The sequence below is a fragment of the Ammospiza nelsoni genome, chromosome 4 (assembly GCF_027579445.1).
Source record: "Ammospiza nelsoni isolate bAmmNel1 chromosome 4, bAmmNel1.pri, whole genome shotgun sequence".
Taxonomy (NCBI): domain Eukaryota; kingdom Metazoa; phylum Chordata; class Aves; order Passeriformes; family Passerellidae; genus Ammospiza; species Ammospiza nelsoni.
The window spans coordinates 74,595,670-74,618,623 of record NC_080636.1 but is presented as its reverse complement, the minus strand read 5'-3'; the positions used below and the strand labels follow the sequence as shown (position 1 = coordinate 74,618,623).

The 22,954-nt window shown below is 40.1% G+C and overlaps 1 protein-coding gene across 6 annotated transcripts; it reads left to right on the top strand.

Annotated features, from left to right (window-relative positions):
- The first annotated feature begins 629 nt into the window (after positions 1-629).
- Positions 630-20,300, top strand: MFAP3L (microfibril associated protein 3 like). 6 transcript variants are annotated; one of them, XM_059469991.1, is made up of 4 exons: positions 630-686; positions 1,487-1,713; positions 11,867-12,262; positions 15,117-20,300. In XM_059469991.1, exons 3-4 carry the CDS (start codon positions 11,980-11,982, stop codon positions 15,977-15,979), a joined length of 1,146 nt encoding a protein of 381 aa, XP_059325974.1. In that variant the 5' UTR covers positions 630-686; positions 1,487-1,713; positions 11,867-11,979; the 3' UTR covers positions 15,980-20,300. The 6 variants fall into 6 exon arrangements, with proteins under 6 accessions (XP_059325974.1, XP_059325971.1, XP_059325969.1 ...); XM_059469988.1 differs by lacking the exon at positions 1,487-1,713 and adding an exon at positions 9,253-9,299 and having other exon boundaries at positions 631-686; XM_059469986.1 differs by lacking the exons at positions 630-686; positions 1,487-1,713 and adding exons at positions 836-1,292; positions 9,253-9,299.
- Positions 20,301-22,954: the final 2,654 nt, after the last annotated feature.

Here is a 22,954-nt window from a genome sequence, read left to right as displayed (position 1 = left end):
CCTTGGGGGAAAGCACGTGTGCCATTTCTCCGAAGCGCAGCACTTCGGTTCTCAATATTATCTAGGCTTGTTGGGGTATTATCCCTTTCCTGCAGCACTTGCTCCCGCAAGTGTCTCTGAGAAGGGATGCGGTGACCGGCGGGGGCTGCTCCGGACTGCCGGCTCCGCTCGGGCAGAGGGGGCTCGCAGCCCCCGCACCCCCCACAGCGGCCCCGCCACCGCCGCTCGCTTCAGGCCTCCCCGCCTCGCCCGCGGCCGCCGCACGTCCCTGGCCCCGCGTCAACCCCGCGGCCGGGGGTTCTGCCACCCCCGCGCCCCCCGCGGGCCCCGGGGCCGCCCCCCGGCCCGGCTCCGAGCATGCTCAGTGCCGCCCTGACCTACTTTCCCCGCCGGAGCCGGCAGCGGCGGGAGCGCACGGCACGGGCACGGGCACGGGCACGGGCACGGCACGGCACGGCACGGGCACGGCGCGGCACGGCGCGGCACTGCGGCAGCGCCACGCTCCGCCCGCCCCGGCCCCGGCCGCGGCCGCGGGCCCGGCCCCGGCATGGTGCTGTGCGGGGCGCGCTGAGGGGCGCGGCGGCGGCGGGCGCTGCCGCGGGGCGGCGGCAGCAGAGGCGGCAGCGCAGCGACACCGGCAGCGGCACGAGTGAGCGAGCGAGCGAGCGGGAGCCGCGGGCGGGCAGGTGAGCGGCGCGGGGGGCGCAGGCCGCGGTTCCCCGGCGGGCGGGCGAGCGGGCGGCGGTCCCGGAGGCGCTCCCCGCCGCCTCCACCATCGCCCCGCTGCCGGCACCTGCCGCGGCTGCCGCTGACCTGCGAGCCGGCCCCGCTGCCGCGGTGGCTGCGGAACTCTGCGGTGAGCCCCGGGCGCGCTGTCCCGCCGGCGGCCCGGGGGAGCCTGGAGGGCCGGAGCAGGGTCCGTTGGCCGTGCCGGCGGAGCGCTGCAGCTCGGCCAGGCGGGCACGGCGCCTCTACCGGGGCGGCTGTCGCTCGCTCGCGGCCAGCCCGGCGTGGAGCGCGGAATCTCCCCGCGCAACGGGAGCGCACTAATGCTGTGTTCAGCATGAAAGTTCAGGAGATTATTTCAAATCAGCACCGAGTCTTGAAGGAAAGTGGGTTTCGTTAGGCAAAAAAAAAAAAAAAAAAAAAAAAAAGCTAACGAGCCCGAGGCTTTACTGAAGCTTTCCAGCTCCTGCACGCAGGATGCTCGCTGCTGTCCCGCTCTGAGAAGGGGAATGGGAGGTGACACCCCAGTGCAGAGACCTCTTCGATGAACCTGACTTCAAAAAGAGGTGAAGTTGTGCTGCCTTAAATTTAAAATAAAGAATGCCCCCTGATATTTTGCTTCAATTACCCTTTTACTTCACAGGCTAGCCTCATAAGATACTCAATTTTATATGTGAACTAAGAGAACTGGAATCTAACACTTCAGAGTTCTTGTACAGAGTGGTCCTGAAATAATCTTTTGAATCCTGTTTCTTAACAGGGCCAATTCCAGCAGTATTGGAGAAGGGAGCTTAAGAGAACACAGAGCGCTACTGAGCAGGCACTTTTCTAGTGCATTTGTCTGGAGAGTCTTGTAAGAGACTACACTTCCTAACAGCCCTCTTTCATTTGTTAAATTGAAGCATCTCAAATGGAGCTACCCTGATAAACCCGCTTGGGGAAATAAAAATACCAACTGTGACAAAATCCTAAATGCAACCTCATTTGGTACGTTTGTCTGAAGGACTGTAAAATTATTTAAAAAGAAGGAACACAAAGGATTTAAGGAGAGGAGAAATGTAGCATTTTCATTCTTTAAGACATTATATTGTAAAAGAGTTCCTCTTTTCACTGCAGTAAGACAAATTACAGCAGATTTTTTTTTCAGTGGAGATGATGTTTTGCATGGCAGGAATCCTTTGTCTGGCTTAGTGTGTACAGTAGCAACAGCACCATGGATATACAGCAACCTTGTAGCTGCTGTACTAGAAATCCTTTATTATTAGAAATCTGTCTCATTCGGATTGCAGCGTATCAACATCAGACATTTAACACATGGTGAGAGTGTGGTAGTGAATTCTGAAGTGACCTATATTGTACAGCTCCAGTTGCCCTCCTGCCCTGTCCTGTCCCCTTTGCCTCTCTGCAGTTGGACAGGTCCTGCATGAATTTGGAGGAGGAGGATGGAGTTGGCACAGAACCTGGCTAAAGCACTTTATTCATTGCTTTAACCAGGGGAACAAAACCCAAACCCAGCCAACAGAGGGTCACATTTGTGACACAATGGCAGGGGCTTCTGGGGAATGATTTAAATGGGGGAAAAAACCAATCTCCATTCCAGTTTTTGTCTACAGAGTTTGGAATGGGGAGCTGGCATTTCTTTTATAGTTTATGATTCTTGCCCAGTGTAAGGCACCAGTGAGATGTGAATGCAATTTACAACAGGGAGAGTGAGCTTGCCAGCAGCTAAAACAACCCGTACCAAGCTCTGCTAGCAAGGTCTTCTTTCTCTCCCAGCAAATTGCACCTTTACTAGAAGTCTTTGCAGGCACAAATGCCTCTGATCCTACTTTGAGATGTCCTGGATTGTAGTAATTTGTCACCAGAAGACTGATGTAAGACCAAGGTCTTAGATACTTTCTTAAATTTTTCATTCCTTCAATTCTGAGCTGCCATCCATTCATGCAAACTTGTGAGCTTTTGCTAATATCTCTCTGTATCCTTAATTTTGTTATTTAGTTTTGACAATTGGCATTTGACCGTGTCATTTTCTGCCCATATACAGATCAACCGTAGAAACATCATTTCCAAGACAATGGAGAGGTTATCACTTTTTACCAGTTACTGTGATTAAAATCATCCATAGCAGCATTTTAGAGCATTTATCAGAAATAACAACCTCTATACAGATGTGTATAACTAACTTTGTTTTGGAAAAGGGCCACTATATGTGGAGGAATTTCTTATTGCATTAAGAATAACCTACGTAGCCCAGACCTAATATTTGATTGACATGTGTCTGCCACACTGAGAGTTTTATGCCAAGAAAAGATTCTTGCTGATATTTTTAAGTCAAGCAGGGGCCAGGGTACTGCAGCTGCATGTGTGTGTGTATGGTTCTCAGTCCTAGGTGTGTGTGTGCGGTACACACACAGTACTGGATGCTGAGAAAGTGATGTGCCTTTACTGTTACACTGTTCAATGTGGCATAGACATAACTGGCTCACACATCTGAAATTATAGAGGTTCTTTAGTCAGCTCTTGAGGACCTTCAGCTAAATTATTGCATGCACATGACAATATACAGTCATGCTTGGAGAGGGCTGAATTGGTCACGTTTGGGTACAAGCAAGACTTGAGCTGCTGCGTGGTGCAGGGCAAACTTGTTTGAATCCATCTTCTGTCCCCTTTGTTACTTGTGGAAGAAAGAGGCGCAGACACCTTTAACCTGAAATAATCATTTTCAATTGCAATCAGTCATGAGCACTTAGATTCCTTTAAATTCCGCCTCTGACAAGGTTAATCCTGTCCTAATCATGGCATCTATGTGTAACCTCTTTGCCCTGTATCCCAGCAACCAATAAACATGAAAGCCAGCCATCAAAAATTATATCCATCTTACAGTGCTATAGGGATAGGGAAGAATAGTCATACTCAAATCTGTTTTGTCCTATTCTTTTTTCTCTTATGTTCCAAATAATGTGGGAGTCTTTTGTTAAGATAGCATAATATAAGCTATATCAGTGCATTGAAAACATTCAGTTTAAATTTTAGTTTAAACAGATTTTTTAGCCTGAAAAGTCCTTCATATCTTAGTTTAAGCAAAACTTAGTTTTGTATTTAAATGTCCTACATCTGGAGTCTTCCTTCTTCCTTTGGACAAAGAAAACCACTAGATGTACTTAAGGGATGGTTAGCTTTGACAAGCACAGCTCAGAGGAGAAAGTGGAAGGAAGTGAGCTGGGCCACATTCTGCATTGCTATGTTCTTAGCAGAGTCTCATAAGCCTTGCCAAGAGCATATGAGATCTGTTGCATTTGCTGACTTTGGTTATTTAAACTTTTGGCAGAATAATGCTTACAGAGTGCAGGAATAAATAAAAGATACAAGGTGTGTAAAGAACATGAAAGATATGTAGAACTTGGTGAGGCCAGGCAGAGCTCAGATGTGTGCTGCACACATGGAAGTGTGGGAGGGATTCTCTGTGCTGCTTTATTGTTCCTCCTTTCTCAGCAGAGGGAACTCCTAAGCATTGATGCATCTGCATTTACTGCAACAGCAAACCAGCAGCAATGCTGCAAGTTTGCCAGGAGTTAAGCAAGGGACTCTTAAAGCCATACAGTTTCTGGAATAAGAGCTTTGTGTACAAATATATTGAAATGTAATTGTACAGCCTCCATATAAATACAAACACAGAGGAAATCTAGATAATCTATGTAAACAAAGTTTTTATCTCTAAGAATAAAATTCTTCAAAGCATTTATGTTCTAATAACACATAAGGTGAGCCTTGAAAAATCTTCACTATCAATGGTGTTGAATTTGTTTTATGATCTGGGTAACCTACAACTCAGTAGAACATTTTCATGACAGTACCTGCCTTGATGAAAAACAGCAAGCTTCTCCACTAAATATAGAGCATTGCTTTTGCTGCAGTCATTACAATACCACATGGAAAGAAAACTCAGATTTCTCAGTGCATATAAGAGAGCACATCTGAATTACAACTTTTTAATGAGAAGTTAACCATCCAAGTTGTCTGAGTACTTTTGTTGCTTCAGTGTATTTTGTGAAAAGCTGATTTGATACAGCAGAGATGCTAGAATTACAGGAGCTGTGGCATCAAAAGGGGATTTTCCAGAGGTTTGGCGTTCTTAAGGTACTTTTAAATAACCTCTCCAATAATTACCCGACACCAACAGCCTTCATTCTTCTTTGGGTTAATGGATTAACATCTCTTGAGTGTTCATGGACATCAGGGGAGTGCACATCAAACCATTCAAAGACATGGTTAAATCAATGGGTCCATTCCAATATTTAAAGTGAAGCTCTAGGATGCCATGTGCTTGCTAGTTTTGCAATATTGAGACATGAAGTAGGATAAAGAGAATAGAGACATGAAGTAGATAAAGAGAAACAGAGGAGAAATTGACAGTAAAAAAATTCTAAAACATTTACACACAGATAAAGGCAACATGAAAACTCTTCCATTTTACAGCTGCTTGAATAGAAAGGCTTATGCTTCTTTCCCTAAATGGAAAGTCTGGATATAAAATTAATTTTCAATTACACTTTATTGCTTGCTGCTGTCTTGCTGCAGTGTCTTGTTACACTATGGAACCCTGAAAGTAAGACAATTCTATCTTTATGATGCTTCTTTCCTTTGTTACCCCCTACAGTGTTGAGAGTGTTCAGACCAAAATAATTTTAGAAGACAAAAACTGATAATGACTAAGTCTTGATCAGGTTCTGCCATTAATGGCAGAATAAGCTACAGCTCTTGATTTTTCCTTTTTTTTTTTTTTTTTGTTGTTACAAAACAGATTGACAAATGTTTGTCTGTAAGAACCTACCAATGCCTTCAAAATATACAATTAATTTATAGACTTCTTTGATATAATTTTTTTTAAGACAGGTGTGCTAATAAAGGTCTCCAGGTTGCCATACTGACAGCCCTTCCTATTCACTGCCCAGGGTCATACACTCAGAGCATAATGCATATACAGAAGTCAAGTCCCCACATTGATCATAGGCTGTCATAATTTATGAATCTGTTCTTGTAAATGATATACAGTCTCTCTTGAATCTTCATAGATTCCCAGCCCTTATTTTATCCTGTGTCAAGAAATTGAGACAACCACCTTGAGGGAGATGACTGTCCCTCTCTCCTCTATCCTTGTGAGACCCCACCTGGAGTACTGCATCCAGGTCTGGGGTCCTCAGCACAAGAAAGACGTGGACAGGGTGAAGGAAGTCCAGCGGAGGGTAACAAAGATGCTTAGAGTTCCCTTGGCTGGAAATAAGTCTTCTCTGTATGGCAAAGAGGAGAGGTACTGTTCTTATCAGGTAAATGGAATTCAGAAGGCCAAATACCTTTTTTTTTCAGGCTGTAGTCAGCACTCTCAGCCTGTCTTATCATTCCAAAGTGCTGCTACTCAAAAAATTATACAGGAGCTCATGAAGACGATTTCCCAGCATCCCATATAGCAATTTTTAAGATCAGACATATTTTTCCCATTGTTTTCCCCAAGGCAGTTCTTGTATTTGTGTTTCTGGAGTATTTGAGTTTCTTTAGGTTGGGGGGCTGCCTCTGGGGGCCATCTGATTCAACAGCCTTTTCAAAGTAGGGCCAGTGTATACCAGCTCAGTCAAGTTTTGAATTTCTCAAAGGATGGGGATTCCATGACCCATCTGGGCAACCTATTGCAGGGCTTGACTGGCCTCCTGCATAAATATATTTTTTCATATTCATAATTTCTGTTGTTGCAGCATGTGTCCTGTGTTTCGTGTCCTTTCATGGCACATCTCTCAGAGGAGCCCATGTCTGTGTTCTCTGTACCCTCCCATGAGGTGGCTGAAGGCAGCAAGTGTGACATGAGGTTACTGAGCAGACATGGCCAGGGCTCAGCCTTGTTGAAAGGTTTCCTAAAGTTCCCAGGCAGCTGAAGAGACTAAATAAGCATATAGCTGGGGGCTGCTGCCCAGCTGGGAATCTAGATGTGCAGAAGGAACTCTTCATTACAAACACCACCAGCAGGTCACCTATTCAACATAGCCAGGGAAACAGAAAGCCATGAAACTACAAAAGACTGAAATCCCCCACTCCAGGAGAATGAAAAGCAGCTCTTCTGGAGCCAAGCATTAATATTTTATCAACTGACAAATGAATAGAAAAAGAAGTCAAAATTTTTCTGCTAGTTGTAAATGAGTGACATTTCTTTTCCTCTGCATGTCTGGATCCTAGTAATTAGACCTTTTCAGTAGGTGGTTCTCACTCATAAGCCTATGAACTGGCAGTGAGCTTCTCACCTGTGTGGCATAAGTTCTTTCATTTGCATTCCTGTTTCACTAACACTTGTTAACTTTTACTTTTGCCCACTCTTTAAAAGACATAGCCTATGAAAACTAGGAAAAGTGGCAAGTAGTTTTTAAATAATAAAAAAACTAGCCTTTATTTTGTTTTGCAGCATCAGCCTTTATACTTCTTTTAGATAAGGGAGAGGTAGAATGAAAATAATTTATTTTTCTTGGTTACTTACAAGCCAAGGAAGATAGCATTGGGATGTTGAAGCTATAGGAGTACCATTTTTGCATTATGCAGTAAGCTGGCTTCTTGTGCTTCACTTGTGAATTGAATGACCTCACAGTTAATAGGATTACACATTATTCCAAGAGTAAGAACAGGCCAGTCTTACAGATGTGAGCAAGCCAGGAAAAGGTATGCATCACTGCCCTCCTTTTCTATTCTTTTGTGCTCTGTCATCATGTTGTTCTGCACAAATGCAGCACTTAGAGCCATGACCCCATAGTCATTTTCTGTGGTGGCAATAGTATGGGAAGCAAGCACATCTATGACATGAAAAAATAACTGGCCAGTCAGAACATGTCTCTGATTAATGTTCTTAGATGTGTCTGTCAGTCCTAGATGTGTCTTCCATTTAGACTGATGCCTGATCTTGGACAGAGAAGTTGTAACTGCAGCTTTTGTCCACATTTTCACATTAATTAGGAGTAAAACTATCATGCTGCAGCTCTGCAGTTTCTGGAGCCCGTTCCAGGGGACTTCTCTGGATATATGTGCATAGAGAGCCTGCTAGAGTAGGCTGCTATGTAACTTAAAAGGAAAGCTTGTCATGTGTTCTCATTTGGCTCAAGTCTTTCCTCTCACAAGCAGTAAATCTGTTACTTTAGTATTTTCAATTTATACCATTTGAGTTAGGGAATTGAAAAACAGAACTATTTAATATATTGATCACTGACAAGCATTGTTGAGTAGTAAATGTTGCTCCAAATACAATACAGCAGGAGAGGTTCCTATATACATGTTCTAGGTGCTGGAGGAGAGTGTGGGGATTCCTTTCATTCCATCTTTGGAGGAAAGCCTGAATAGCTCAAAATAGCCAATCTTTTTCCATTTCATGCACCACAAATTTAAAAGTAAAAAAAAAAAAGTATATGTAACCACATTTATATTATATTATATTATATTATATTATATTATATTATATTATATTATATTATATTATATTATATTATATAGTTTTATTCTTTGTAAGTGGTAGCTCACATGCTTTGGTGATTACACTTTTTCCGTGAAATTAGCTCTTTGTTTTTAGTGACCTTTTCATGTCAAAAATGCTCCAAGACTCAATCTGTTCCTACAAAGCAAGTCTCAGGATTGCAATGTCCTCCTTCTTTAGAATACTGTCTTACTCAGTCTAAAGGAGTTATTACAGGAATCTTTGTTTTAGTTTAGTCAATCCAGCTTTCTCTGACTTAGGTCAGATCAAAAGGTTACAGTTTTGGCTGCCTTCATCAGGTTTATCATGGGTCACAGCTAATTGCTGCCTCTCGTGGCCCAGATCCTGGGCGACACTGTACCCACTTCTCCAATACTCTGGATTCTCTTGCTGCTTTGCCAAATATCACTAGCAGTCCTATTTTGGTCTCAGTCTTCTCCCCATTTAGTTGTGTGATTAAACCAGAACTCGTTACATCATTTACTTTTAGCAAAGCAGCTGGCTCCCAGATCTGTGTTCCCTGATATACTCTGGCTGCTCTTGCGTCTGTGGCAAAGCAGGAGGACAGGAACTCTCAGCAAATCTTCCTTTGCATCAGCGTTTGGTGTGAGCACATTTTCTACCCTTTGAGTTCTCTCTCTGCTTCTTCCTGCTTTCCTAATCTGACTCTAGCATTTTTGGTCATGCCCAGCAGGTTTGCAGAGGGTCCTGGACATTCAGGTCCCAGCATGGCACCCTGTAACTTTTTTGTGTCATTTGAGGCTAAGAAAACCTTTTTTGCTTTCTTCCATCTCTTTTTGTTTCCTGATAACATTGGAGAGGATGCACACCAAAGGAAATACTGTCTCCTCAAACATACTCAGGCACTTCCCTGGATGGCATATGAAAGCAGCAGCCTTCATTTCCAAACATTCTGCTTTAAACCTACTGCCTGATTATTTCTCATATTAGCCACCAAAATGTAGTTATTTCAAATAGAAATGTATCTACAAAAGTATTTAGTATTTTTTTAATATTCTGCATTCCAGGAACATACATGAGAGAGTGCATTCTCAGGAGTAAGAAGAAGGAGTAGGTAAGGATCTTACACAGTAGATATAAATTATTTATCTCTGTTTCCTAAGATTTACTGCAGCTATTTATGGTTCAATTCTGGGCCAGAATGAGGGAGTCACCGTTACCTTCAGACAAGGGATCACCCCTTTGGCCATACTGTGGGCCAGTCACACTTGCCATCACTACACAAAGGTACCATTTCTGCTTCCCTATGCTCTGCGTTCAAAACAAGTAAACGTACGCAATAGGCAACGCCTTACTGCCCTCACACCTTCCAAACCTCTGCCCACATCCCTGTGCTGTGTGGAATCAGTGGGCCATCAGCTACCTTGATCATCTTCCTAATACACTGCTGGTCCCTTCCTTACAGATTTTCTGTTCATCCACTGTGGAGATGCTATTTGATTTCCTTCTGGAATGCAAATTGCTCTCCACAATAAACACCTTTTTTGACTGCTACTGATTTTTCTGCTGTAAAAATATATGATAGATCCAAATACAGTAATAACAAGGCCCAGACAGCAATTGGAACACACAGCTTAATCACTTTATATTATCTTTTGCCCTTCCCATTGTCCTAATCCAGCCAGTCTCTGTTCCTGCTCCTTTGCCAGGAAGTAAAATTTTTGTTTTTCTGTATGGCGCAATGCAGATCTGTGACACTGTACAGAAACATTTTATAGACTGAATATGTGTAATCATGAAGAATGTCAGTCTCCAAGGTTAATGGAGTAGTAGAAATGAGATGTAAATAGTTACTGAAGTGAACAGGCAGAACTGAAGGTTTTTTCCCAAACTGCTAACTCAGACAGAGTGTACCTTCAAAAGCACAGACTCTACATGCTTTGCATAATTTGAAGTAGATTTCTGAAGTCATTGTTTATATAGCTTTATATGACAAATGAGATTTGCATATTAATTTAAAGTTAAAAATTATTCTGTCTCTTCAAGAGAAATACTTCCACATTCAGTAATTATAAAAGCAGAAAAAAAACCAAGGACAGGCTTGAACCTGGGACAGACCTCTACATCATGCCAGCAGTTTATTGAAACAAACATAGGTTTTCATTTCTAGTAATGATTCATCCTGTAAAATAGAATAATTCATTTGCTTTTTCAATAACACTGTATCTATTTGTATGAAAGCAAGTTCATTGCTTTACAAAGAAGAGAGGATGCATAACAAAATGACCTAAATCAAGTACTACCAGTGCAAGATGGTAATGTGGCTTTCTTTCCTTTTTGAATACAAAAGAAAATAAGGATGGGGATTTTTTTACTTGTTCCTTTTTATTTTAGTGTTTTGTTTATATATAGAACTGCTCTCGGAAACTGATATTGTCAGCAGTTACTATGTGTGCTAAGGCAAATGAGTTACTATGAGTCAAATGTATATTTAAGAAAATACAAACTCTTTTGAAATGGAATTGTTCATTTGGGGAAAGTTCATTAGATAGTTTCCTATATTCAGATTCCAGATAGATTCCTCTGTCTAATAAATTTCCCTAAGTTTCAGTTATTTACCTTAGAGACACATCAGTAAAACCAGTATAGTTGGATACTCTGTGATTTTAGCATGATTTGTGGCCTTTAGACTCTTAAGTGAAATTTTCCAAGGTGCTCATTTTGAGGCCAACACTGTGCCTTCAGTCAGTACTGAATGCCAATTGTGTTCACTGGGAGCATAATGAGGCCAATAGAGAGCACTTTTGTAACCCCCCCTCCCCGCCTCTGTCCAGAAACTGAAATCACTGCTTCAGAAAGGCCTCATTGTGGGTGATTAGTTGAAGGAAAATACTGAGGGAGAATGTGCAAAAAGTACACAGGCAAAGTGCTTAATATCATATAAGGAATGGAAAAGTCCTAACTTAATTTGAATCTCAAAGGAACATTAACCATAATTATGTTACTAGCATGTACTCCTATTTACGAATCTGCTCTAAAAATAACAACACTGAAATTACTTGATCAAGCATTAAATACCCTCTTTTAAGAATAATCTTCCATGCTATGTTTTAGCTCAGAGAGCAGTAGCTTAAGAAAAGTGAATGGTCTGAGATGTTTTGCTGTATGTGCTGCTGTGTTTGGGGAAAAATTGTGTATATCAAAGATTCCAGCACTAGATCCAAAAACCCTTCCTGGAATTGTTCTTTCTTACACCATGTTTCACAGTTCATCTAAGACCATGCATGTGATAGAGTTGCAGCACCAAACTGGTAGTGACCGCTTTTAATGTGCTGCGCCTCAGTTTTTCCTGTTGATTTTGCAAATGATTAAAAAAAAAAAAAAAAAGGAAAAAATCTGTTGAACTTTGGCATAAAACTGTAGCTGCTACTGTAGCTAAACTGCTGCTAAGTGTCTAGGTGATAAAAGCTTCCTCCTACGCCTGTCACTCTGAACAACACCATTGTCAGGAAAATGTATGCATCTTTTTCCAGTAAGGATAAGGACTGTGATAACATTAGCATTTAGACAAGACACTGTGCTGATGATTGAAATGCATTAATGGATGTGTCACTATTTTAAAAGAGCATATCTAATGGACTGTTTATATATGCCGTCTCACTGTACTTATTTATTTTATAGGATATTTTAAGCATAAAATTGCACAGAGCAAAGTGGAACTCTCCTGTGACCTGCTCACCTCAAGGACTCAAGAGAATCAGTTCCCAGCCAGTCGTGTACACCACTGAAGGAAAATGGACATACTGAACAGCCGCCACTCTTTGTACTTTCTGCCCACCACACGCCTTGTCATCTTATTAGCAGCTTTGAGCACTGCAGAGGATGTGAGTAACAGCACTTTGAACCGCACCGACACACACCCCGGGGCCGCGCCGCTGGTCACCTCCCGCATCGACCACATCATCGTCAGGGAGGGCAGCAGTGCCTTGATCGACTGCAATGTCCAGGGCACTCCCAGCCCACGCTACAGATGGTACAATTCCAATGGCCGCCTGCTCCAAGAGGAGGAGAATAAAGGTAGGATCTTAGGAATAGCACTGATGGAGCCTGTCCAGAGACACTTCTGATTTCAGCAAGTCGACAAATAACCTGGATTTAATGGCCTGGCTGTGGTATTTTCCTGTGTGAAAATAAATGAAAGCTTGGTGGCAGTTATACATTTTTTATGCACACCTTGGAAGAAAACAGTAACTTTTTATGTGTTATTTATAGCAACACATAGCAAGAAGCTGAAGCGATTAACAGAAGTTGTAGACAGGCCTCTTTTCATTGGAAGACTTCATGTTTGTTTTGTTTCTCATTCTGTCCTCCTTTGTTCTTCTCTGGCACCAAAAAAAGATTCAAAAGCTGTTTCCCAACTCAAAGGAGGATTCTCATGACATATTAGTTTGTTGGCGTGAACTCAACACAGCTAACTCCCTGGTATGCCTGCTGTCTTTTATGTGCAGTGCCATGGTAGTGTGAGAAACAGGAGATGCCCTGAACAACCAACTGCAAAACTTATATAGGGCAGCAGTCAGAAGGATGGGCCAAATTTGAGCCTTCCTGGCTTTAGTAAAGACTCTTCAGTGGCATTTGCTAGAGACCATAATTACACACAAGCTTATTTTCCTTAAATGGAAGGTTTGGGTGATAATCCTAGTTATACTTCTAGTTATGCTTCTAGTGTTTGAGGGGAGTGTGGGTATATAAAAGGTGTTTTTCTCATGTAATCCTTCCATAGTGACTGCTTTGTTCACAGCATGATGAAATAAATTCTTAGTTGTTAAGATAGAGTGCCTAACTAATGGCTGACCTGCCAGCGAACTCTGCTGTGACAGGAGTAACAATCGACCCAGCTTGATGTGAAAGAGCAGTGTGTATCTGTAAGAGCTTACTGCATAACTGGTTATGTTTTACAGTGCAGCGTGTTATCCTTTTCTGAGTTAAGCGAGAGAAAGGAACTACTTGAGCTACTAAGCAGACTTTTGAACATGATTTGTGTGGTTGTGGCAACATACAGTGATTAGTGTGCTGAAGTGTTTTGCTAAGGTTCACTAATAGAAAATTTCCCCTTTAGTAAGGCATCTAAATTTAGGTCTTTGTGTAGTCAGCTGAGAGAGGTAGCTAAACCAAACATTTAGGCAGATGAGCAAAAACTTCGAACAAATCAGTAAAAAGTACAGATGTAGTATTAAGACAACTTCACTTTAACTTAGAATTTCAACAGTGCAATACCTCCTTTAAGAGACTGTCTTTCTGTAAGAAATGTTTCCTAGCTTGAGAGCTTTCTTTGTGGTGTTAAGCATGGCATTGAATTGTTATCAAAACCCAGCAATGATACCTTTTTGAATCATTGTTTTCTTGTGTGGGTCAATATGTCTGTCAGGATCCACTGGCATAGACCCAGTCACTGAGTTCAATGCCATTATGTCATTTATAACAGCTGGAGCCAGGATACATCACAAGGCATCTTGTTATTTCACAATTAATTGAAATCTAATTTGCAAAAAAGGACCAGCATTCAAATTCAAAGAAATACTGAGCAGCAAATACTCTGCATTTTTTGTTGTACTGGAGGTGGAGGAAGAAGTGTCATCTGTTACAGATTCTAATATTTCCTCTGTAAAGGAGTATTCCTCTGAATTTGCCTAAATTTAGCAGACTGGGGTATTTTTTTATGTGAAGGTCTGATTTAGACCAAGCTTTTATTTAGTCTTCATTTTTAAATTTCAGGCAAAATGATTCAGCTCTTTTCAAGAAATATGCTAGGGTAAAAAAAAAAAATATTGTTTCATTTAAGTTAAAACTTCTAAGAGGATAAAAAGACGTAATTAAGAGCTGTCTGTACACATGAACGGAGGCAGGGATCTTTTGGGATTACTTTATACGTAGGCTTCTACTGGAGATAATGTGAAACAATTTGGGTAAGCCATGTTTAACTAGAAATCTTTGAGGAACTAAAAATCTTAATTCATTACCAATTAATTAAGTGGCAAATACAGTAACTGGGTTAATCTTGAATCACTTTAGCAGTGACAGGAGCGATGAGTTATTTGAAACAGGTTGTTTCAAATGCAGTTTCATACCTAAACTGTTCTGCTGTGCCAGGTTCAAAGAATATCAAGTGTGCATGTAGGTGAAATGTATATTTCCATGCAGCAGACCAAGTTATCAATTATATTACACTGATAGAAATTACTTTTAAAGGTAAAAGAAGTTCTGTTGTGGTGTACCAACAAGGCATTCCCTGTCACCGCTCTTCTCCTTTCCATCTATTTTACTCCTCCTATCCTACTTCCACCTCTTTAAAATTATACTTAAAAATCAGTTTCTCAACACCTCAGAGGGTAGGCAGTGTAGTGTATGATGTCTAACATCTTAGGGGTTTTAAAGTTTACATTAACAGAATTATATGAGGTACTGTAACAAAACACCAAAAAAACCCCAATTGTAAGCAAATGCATTGTCAGGAAACAAAACAAGGAGGGTTTAAGTAGGTTTTTCTGCCTCACAATCCCGTTGATCCTTGTTGAAGGATTCAACTCCTTCAATTCACTTATTTGAGGAAGTGTGACTTGTGTTTGGGAGGCTCTCTGGAGTAGTCCTATCTTTGTAGCCTAACTGACCACAAGATTGAGAGAGATGCATATTAGCATTTTCTGAGACCCTTTTAGGGCATGCTCTGACTATCCAAAGTTGATGTCAGGGATTTGACAGTAGTAGTAATGCAGCTAAGATTGCAGGCCTTTATGAAGGTAAATTATTTGTCTTCCTGTGAACATAATTTCCTTCTTCCAAAACCTGAAGCGAGTTTGATAAAGCTGATATTTAAGACTATGCTGATCATATGACAAAATACTTCTAAGTTACTCTGTTTCCTCTCCAACAGGAAAATGGTGGTTTCTTGACAACGGGCTACTAAACATTACCCGCGTGTCATTTGAAGACAGAGGTAAATACACGTGTGTGGCATCTAACACGTATGGCAGCGTTAACAACACTGTGACACTGAGGGTTGTTTTTACCTCTGGAGATATGGGAATCTATTACATGATTGTCTGCCTTGTCGCTTTTACCATTGTTATGATACTGAACATTACTCGGTTATGTATGATGAGCAGTCATCTGAAGAAAACCGAGAAAGCAATCAATGAATTCTTCCGAACAGAAGGGGCAGAGAAACTTCAGAAGGCCTTTGAGATTGCAAAGCGTATCCCAATTATCACATCAGCCAAAACGCTTGAGCTTGCCAAAGTAACCCAGTTCAAGACCATGGAGTTTGCCCGCTATATTGAAGAGCTTGCTCGGAGTGTACCTTTGCCACCTCTCATCATGAACTGCAGGACTATAATGGAAGAAATTATGGAGGTTGTCGGTCTGGAGGAGCAAGGACAGAATTTTGTACGGCAGGCGGCAGAAGGCCAGGAGACCACTGAAACAGACGAGCTTTACATGATCCCAAATGCTTTGGCGCGCAGTGAATCTCCCACAGGTGACTCGGACGCATCGTCACTGCATGAGCCACCTCAACAGATTGCAATAAAAGTGTCAGTTCACCCATTGTCCAAAAAGGACTGCATGGATGGTCAGTCACAGGAAAGCATGCAGTTGGACACCAAGGAAGAAGACACTCCTCAAACACCAGCACTTCCTGCGGAGCCCCCTCCTGAGCCTTCTGCTGAACTCAGTTCTGATGACACAGCATTGGCAAATGACAAAAATACATGTGTTATATATGAAAGCCATGTATGATAGTTACTCCTGAATCTATGCATAGCAGGAAAATCAGGTGGAGCTCTTTTAAAAATACATATTGTACTTGCCGCTAAGCCTTACCTGGAGACTATCATAGCAAAAGCATGTATGTGGATTATTTGGCACTTTCTTCTCAGTTTGAGTTTAGTTTACCATGATGTATGGCAGAGTAATTGCTATTACATTAATATTAATTGCTCTTTTTGATTAGGAGTATTTCCAAGAAACATTTACCTCAGCATTTTCTAGGTTGGAGTCACCTGTAGTGGCTCCTGGAAGTCACTGGTAGTCTTTGGAGTAGGACACTTGAACATACTAAACATAAAACTGGTTTCCATTTCCCTCCTTCACTCTTGTTATTTCCATCTATTCCATTTTTTGCAAATATTAACTTGTGAATTTGAAATATTGCCCAAGAGGCAGCACTCCAGTAGCCAAATAAAATCCTAATAGATCCCATTTACAAAGCCTGTTTGCTCAGCTGCATTGTGATTTAGAGGGCTATTAAAGAAAATTTAAATGTTTCCATTTCATTTGAGACCACACTGCTTAGCCACATGGGAAATAGTTTTCCCTTTTTCATGGAATGGAGATGCCAACAATCATTTGTTTTGCATGAAGAAACAACTTTGAGGTGTATATTACAGATTGGAAAGCCATCAGAAAGTTGCAGTTCAACAGCTCTGCAGGGGTTTTTTGCATACATTTGAGCATTTTCTATGTTGCCAGAAGTCTATATGGCAAACAACTGCAAATATGTAAGATGTCTTGTTTTGAAGTAATGTGGAAGCAGTAACTATGTACTACCTTACCAGAAGATATGCAGGTTCCATAACAGTCCTGCAAATGCCAGTAATCAGTTGATAACAAGGCTGAAATGGCAAATTACCCTTTTATTTGGCTTCTTAATTTTGGTATTCTGAAGATCAATCCTAAATTCATATATAAGCATCAATTTGAGAGTTTCATCCAAACTGAAAAAAAAATAATCAAGTGTCCTATAAAATTGCAAAGACCATCATGCAAACTGTTAAATGTGATATAATTGCATTGAGATTTCGGGAACCTCCTACATGTAGGATGTTCACTTCTTGAGTGACTCTACCCCAGTAAAGCTTTAATGATCATAGCAATTGTGGCATTAAAAAGGATCAACATCTCTGCCAGGCAATGCCAGGAGTGGAAGGGAAGTAATCATTTCTCTTGCAGAAAGACAATAAAAAGTACCTTCTCTGAAGTGAGTCTGGAAAGAAATCACTTACAAGGAGTTTGTGTAGGGTTAATAGCATATTACTTAATTACCTGACACATTTAGTTTGACACTAATGAACAAACTATCACCTTATAGTGTTTAAGAAGGATTGTAGTAGAAATATACTTAAAATAAATCTGGACTCAGGTATACTGTAGAAAAAGAAGTCTCTTAGGTCTGTGGGGAGATGATGCATGGATGGCTTTCTGGACATTTTAACAAAGCAGCCTCATCTCCATAAGGTGTCTGTTGGAGGCAATCAGTTATATTAACTGCAGAGGTAATCAAGATCAGACAAAGTCAGTGTAGCAGGTAGATAAAAGAACCCTTTATAATGAACTGAGGTCTTGTGTCAACTTCCTTATGTTAAAGTGCAGAGCCTCACCAGCAGTGCAATACAGGAATACCCCATGACTTACATAGGTGATGCAGAGATGGCTCCATATTTATCTTTCTGTGGTTACTTAAAAAAATACATGTTTAATAATGGACTTCAGATTTTACAACCAATTTTTGAGAAATGGCAGCATTCAAATGTCTCATTTTTTTGTGCTTACCACAGTGGCAGGTTTCTACACAAAATGTATTTGCACATGCCCAAAAGGAAACATGCAAGGGCAAAGCCCCATTAGGAATGTGACTTGAAATATTTGAGTTCCAGCAAAGCAATATAAATGTAAGACAGAAGTTAGTTTAAAAGAATACCATAAAGAACCTCACTTCTGACCAGTGTGATTGACAGTAGTATGATGCAAACTCTTAACTTCTTGTCTGAATCCAAAGGACATTTCTGTTTAGTGTTCACATCAGTTTTTCAAGTTACTTGATTTGCTTCTGATATGAAAAAGGACAAGGGCAGAAACAAAAGCAAGAACTTGCACTAAACTCCTTCAATTCACCTTAACATCCTGAGAAGAGGTACTTTGATGTTTCTGCCTGTCCAGCATTTACAAACGATGCCCATGGATTCTTCAATTACCTATCTGGTGCCCAACTAAGATTGCACAGATAAGCAAGGATATTCTCCTTGAAAGCATAAAAATAACTTTTAAATTACACTTTTTTTAAGTTTTAAAAATATTTATTACAGTACTTTAATTTTAATCTTTTTAGATTATGAAATTTTTACTGTAGAGATCAGACCCCTTCATGTATTTCTATAGTGTTCTGACCCTGACTAGTACTCTCAGGCTGTCCTCCAGCCTCTTTTATTATTTATTTATTGAGAAACATTTGAGAGCAAACAATCCCCGTGGATTTCTTCAGTATCACTGTGTAAACTTCCTTGAAGATACAAATGATGTTTTTCCCTAGAGGCTGCCCACAAAGGGCAAGTTTGAAGTACACACAAACGCACATTGCAAACCACATAGAAGCACCAGTACTTGGATTAGATCCATGCAATACACAGAGGGCTGGATTCCTGCTGTTGCAAGGTCACAGGGAACCCTAAATTTTCTAGAGCTGGAGTCACTCAGAGATAACAGTTCATAGGTAGGACTGCTCCAACCAATCTGGACATTTAGCTTTGTGTTATTATCAGAATAAGAACTAAAAAGCACTGTAGCTGAAGAAAATACAGATTTTATACAGAACCGATGGTTCTGGTTTCTGTGGTTTTTTGGTGGTTTTGTGTCTGCTGCTCAGTGTCTTATGCACCCATTATATGACACATCTAAGCCTAAAGCTTTTTATACACTTTCAGGAACTTCCTTTGTGGAAGACAGATGGGAAGCAAGACCCAAACCTGTCTTTCCTGTTCCAAACTTTCCAGCTGTGCTATTATAAAGTATGCAATTGTGTCTTGCAGTATTTCTTAGCAAATGGCTATTTTATGGTCCAAAAACACAATTACCAAACATAAAATTAATAATGACTCTAAGAAAAAATTAGTGTTTGCATTCTTCTATATTTTCATGCACCTTAAGCACTTCAGGGGCATTAATCTGTTCCCATCATTGGACTATGCACACTTTTCGTTACATTTTTCTATTTATTGTACCACCAAACAGTAATGGTTCTTAAAACACTCAGAATCTGGAAAATCCAGTCCAACTGAAATTGCATTCTAAAAGCAAAGGAACACCAAGCCAGGCTTAATAAGGAAAAGAGATTTGCACAATTATATTTACACCATTTTCAAACAATTTTGCCAAACTTCATGAAAGATGGCTAGATTTCTGCAGCAGAAGAAATCAATTGGATTTGAATTTCATACTTACTATTCTTTTTTCAGTAAATGTAAGACTATACTAATCAGTCCACTTAAACATAGTATTCACTATCTATTTTCTCAACATTTTCTTTTTGAGCAGCATTTTTTTCCTGCTGATTCTTTTTTTGTTCTCTGATTCGAGCATGTTTCTGATGAAACCTATCCTTCAGGGTTTTTTTTTGTCTGTCATATAAAAAATTTAAGAGAACCCATAGACCAGCATTTTCTGCAGGTTTGTTGGTACTTGGTAAGGCACAGAAGTACACTCCTGTGCTTAAAAATTACTGTATAATCATAAGACTTGCAAAATGGCATATACAGGCAGATGTTGATTTTTTTTTAATCAGTGCCTGTTTTATTCTAATGTAGATACTATGTCAGTTCCTTGATTTGCAGTTACCTTTTGACAAAAGTACTGTAACATATAACCAGGGCTTTCTGACTTTCAGTTTGGTCAGATTAACTAATTCTAGAAAGTGTTAACAGTGTCAGATTTTCAAAGTTCTCATGGGATATCTTGGCAGCATGCTATTTTAAGAATTGGCCTCTTAAGTATGCCATATTTAGTGGGACAACTGAAAGCTTCTTAGATGCAAAGGAAATGCTTGCACTAAAGTCTCGTAAGTTATATTTCATTTATTATGAAATCCTTTTTGATTTTACAAGAAATGTAAGACAAACATGAATGTGTTCTTTTGAGAAGCAGTTGCTGTATTTTGATTTAAATAACTGTTATGATTTTATAGCTCACAGCCGTAAACCACAAAGAGAAAAGTTCATGCTGAAGTGGCAAAATGAAATGTGATGTAGCTTGTACATTGATCGTTGTTTCAATAAAGAATTTGCACAGAGCCTGCTGAGTTTGTACACATTCAACAAGATATTTACAGTGCCACAACACCACTTTCCCACAGAAATGGATACTTAATAGCATACATCCTGCACTAATTTTTGGAATAACCAGCTCAAACCTTTTCTATGTCCATTTTTTTCTCTCCCTGTCTTACTTTCCTATACTTTCTTCTGTCCCCAGCAGCTCTGCTGTGACACTTCTCAAATAGGAACAGAATGAAGTTAGTTGTCAGGACAAGTATTTCTCCACCCCAGGCACCTCTGTTCCAAACTGACCTTTTATAAGTCCCCAAATGGATTTTTTTCCCCCAGCTGTACCAGGCTCTAATGCTGGGTATTATATTTAGCTCTCTGGCTCCCAGGCCCAAACTGAGTCATTTTACTCTTCCAGTAAAGGCTGACTTGTGAGTCTGTGGTATCATATGTAAGTCTGTAAATTGGGCAAAGACAATAATGTAAACTGAAGCTAAGTTACCAATTTCTTTTTCAAAAGAAAAAAAATCATAGTGTGTGGCAGCAAATTATAAATGTGGCAGACTTAGGACACTCAAGTTATGTTATGAGAAGCTATTTCATACCACAAGAGAAGGCAAAAATGAGAAAAGAAAATCCAGCCTTGCATAGCATAAAGAATACATGTAAAACCTTGCTTATGATTGAGTAGAAATTCAGCACCACTCTCAACTCATTTTGCCATTCTATAGCCAGTTTCTGTTTTGAGAACAGATTCCTGTTACATCTACTCTTAACCACTACCTTTCCTATGTGGCTAAGGACCTTAAGCATGACAATAGTAGCAAAGTTATCTAAAAAAAGAGCCTTCTCTCCCTTATCTGCCATTTTAAAAATTATTTTCAGGACTATTTAGTTATGTGTCAAATGCCACTCACAGACTACCACCCTGTCCTGTTGTGGAGCCACAGAGCTTGAGATCTCATGTTGAAGATGCAGAAGCTGGACCTTCTGAAACATATTTGCCTTCTTTTGTACAAGTTTTGATTTTACCACACAATTAACCATTTGTATTTATTAACAATTTATTAAGGTCCAGTCATTCTCCATTGGTAAATACAGAGAAGTTAAATAAATGCCAGAAAGACTTCCCTCTTTCTGAAGCCTCTTATTGTTTCTGCCTCAAGATTAGCCCATTAGCTCTGACTGACACACAGCTCCTGAGTTGTTTGGGTATTGTTTAACTCCTTCCTGCTGGTGAACACTCCTTAGTCAGAAAACAGAATTAAAAAAAAATACCACCCAGAAAAAGAAGCTCCCTTCTAAGGAGACACACAGAGATCTTGCCTATTTAAAATGCTTTGTTATCCTTCTCTCTAATATGTGCAGAGTAAGCAGCCTCAGGAAAAGGCAGTAAAAAATAGAGAGAAATTTAAGAAGATTAAGATGGAAATTTTTTTTGCTCTGAAAACATCCAGAGGTGATTTACTTTACTGATTTACACATCCAGAAGTGATTTATCTTCAAAGTATATTAAATTCTGACTTGTTTTACCATAAACATACTCAAGTGAAGAAAAAGAAGATTCCTAAAAACAATGATATTTTCACTCCCAATATCAAAATAAATTATCACAGAACTATGAAACATATTTCCCAGTCCTTTTCTTAGAATGCTTTTTATCAGGGCCAGTATTTTCAGTGCTTTTTTGGTTCTGCCTAGGTGACTGCAGCTTCTTTATGGCTTTAGTGGAATAGTGCATTTTTTTCTGCTGTCTTCGTGGTTAAATATTCTCTACCCTGTGTGATCTCCTTTTGTGAGATCAAAAAAGAAATAAATATTCCATTGAAGATTTATCTTCTTGTTTCATTTTCCCAGTCAAAAACCTTACTTTATGTTTTGTTTTACTCCTTGGATTTAGTTTTGTTTGCCCTAAAATTCTTCACATTTTAAAATAAATCAGAGGATTCTAGTGGTGTTTTTCAGTTGCCTGTTTTGGGGCAGGATCTCTCACACCTATCTGTATAATTCAATTTGAATTATGCAGACTACAATTAATTACTCCCAAGTTGATGCAGGATAAACTAATCAATAGACTGCCGCAGATTTTTTGCCAAACAGCATCAAGAGAACAGGTAAATCCATAATTCCCAAGCCACAAGTGGAATAAATGTAATCATTCATTTGTGAGTCTATGGGCATGTTTTGTTCTTTTGTGAGCTCATTTGAAAAAAGTCATATATGATACGCCTCTGCCTTAACACATTTCTTTTCCCATCATGGATGAATAGCATGTTTTGACCATCCATACATCAGTTATCCACTACCTTCATTGGTTTGTCTTACTCATTGGATAGCTGGCCAAGTGCAAGGGCCTCTCTAAATCTGGTATTTCTGAAGAAAGTACAGACAGCTTCAGGACACTGTGTAAATTATATAAATTTCAAATGAGTTGATAAATGCTTTTCCACTTTTTTTAAACTGAAATGCTCTATTTCTACATAGGCTAATATTTACACACTAATGAAGTCTGGGTTTAGCTAGAAACTCCAGTTTTCATAAGCATGCAGTAAAATGACAGTAATCTGCTGCTGAATAATACTGCTTTTTGCAGCTACCATTTCTACATTTCATAATCCCTGTGTAATCTCTCTTAAGCACGGAGTTCATTCTTTAATATATATGCCCCAAATGAGGTGAA

Bases quoted from the DNA above. Each gene is read 5' to 3' on its own strand.
- MFAP3L (XM_059469991.1), top strand. From the start codon at position 11,980: ATGGACATACTGAACAGCCGCCACTCTTTGTACTTTCTGCCCACCACA. The intron at 12,263-15,116 runs GTAGGATCTTAG...CCTCTCCAACAG, and splicing joins CCAAGAGGAGGAGAATAAAG to GAAAATGGTGGTTTCTTGAC.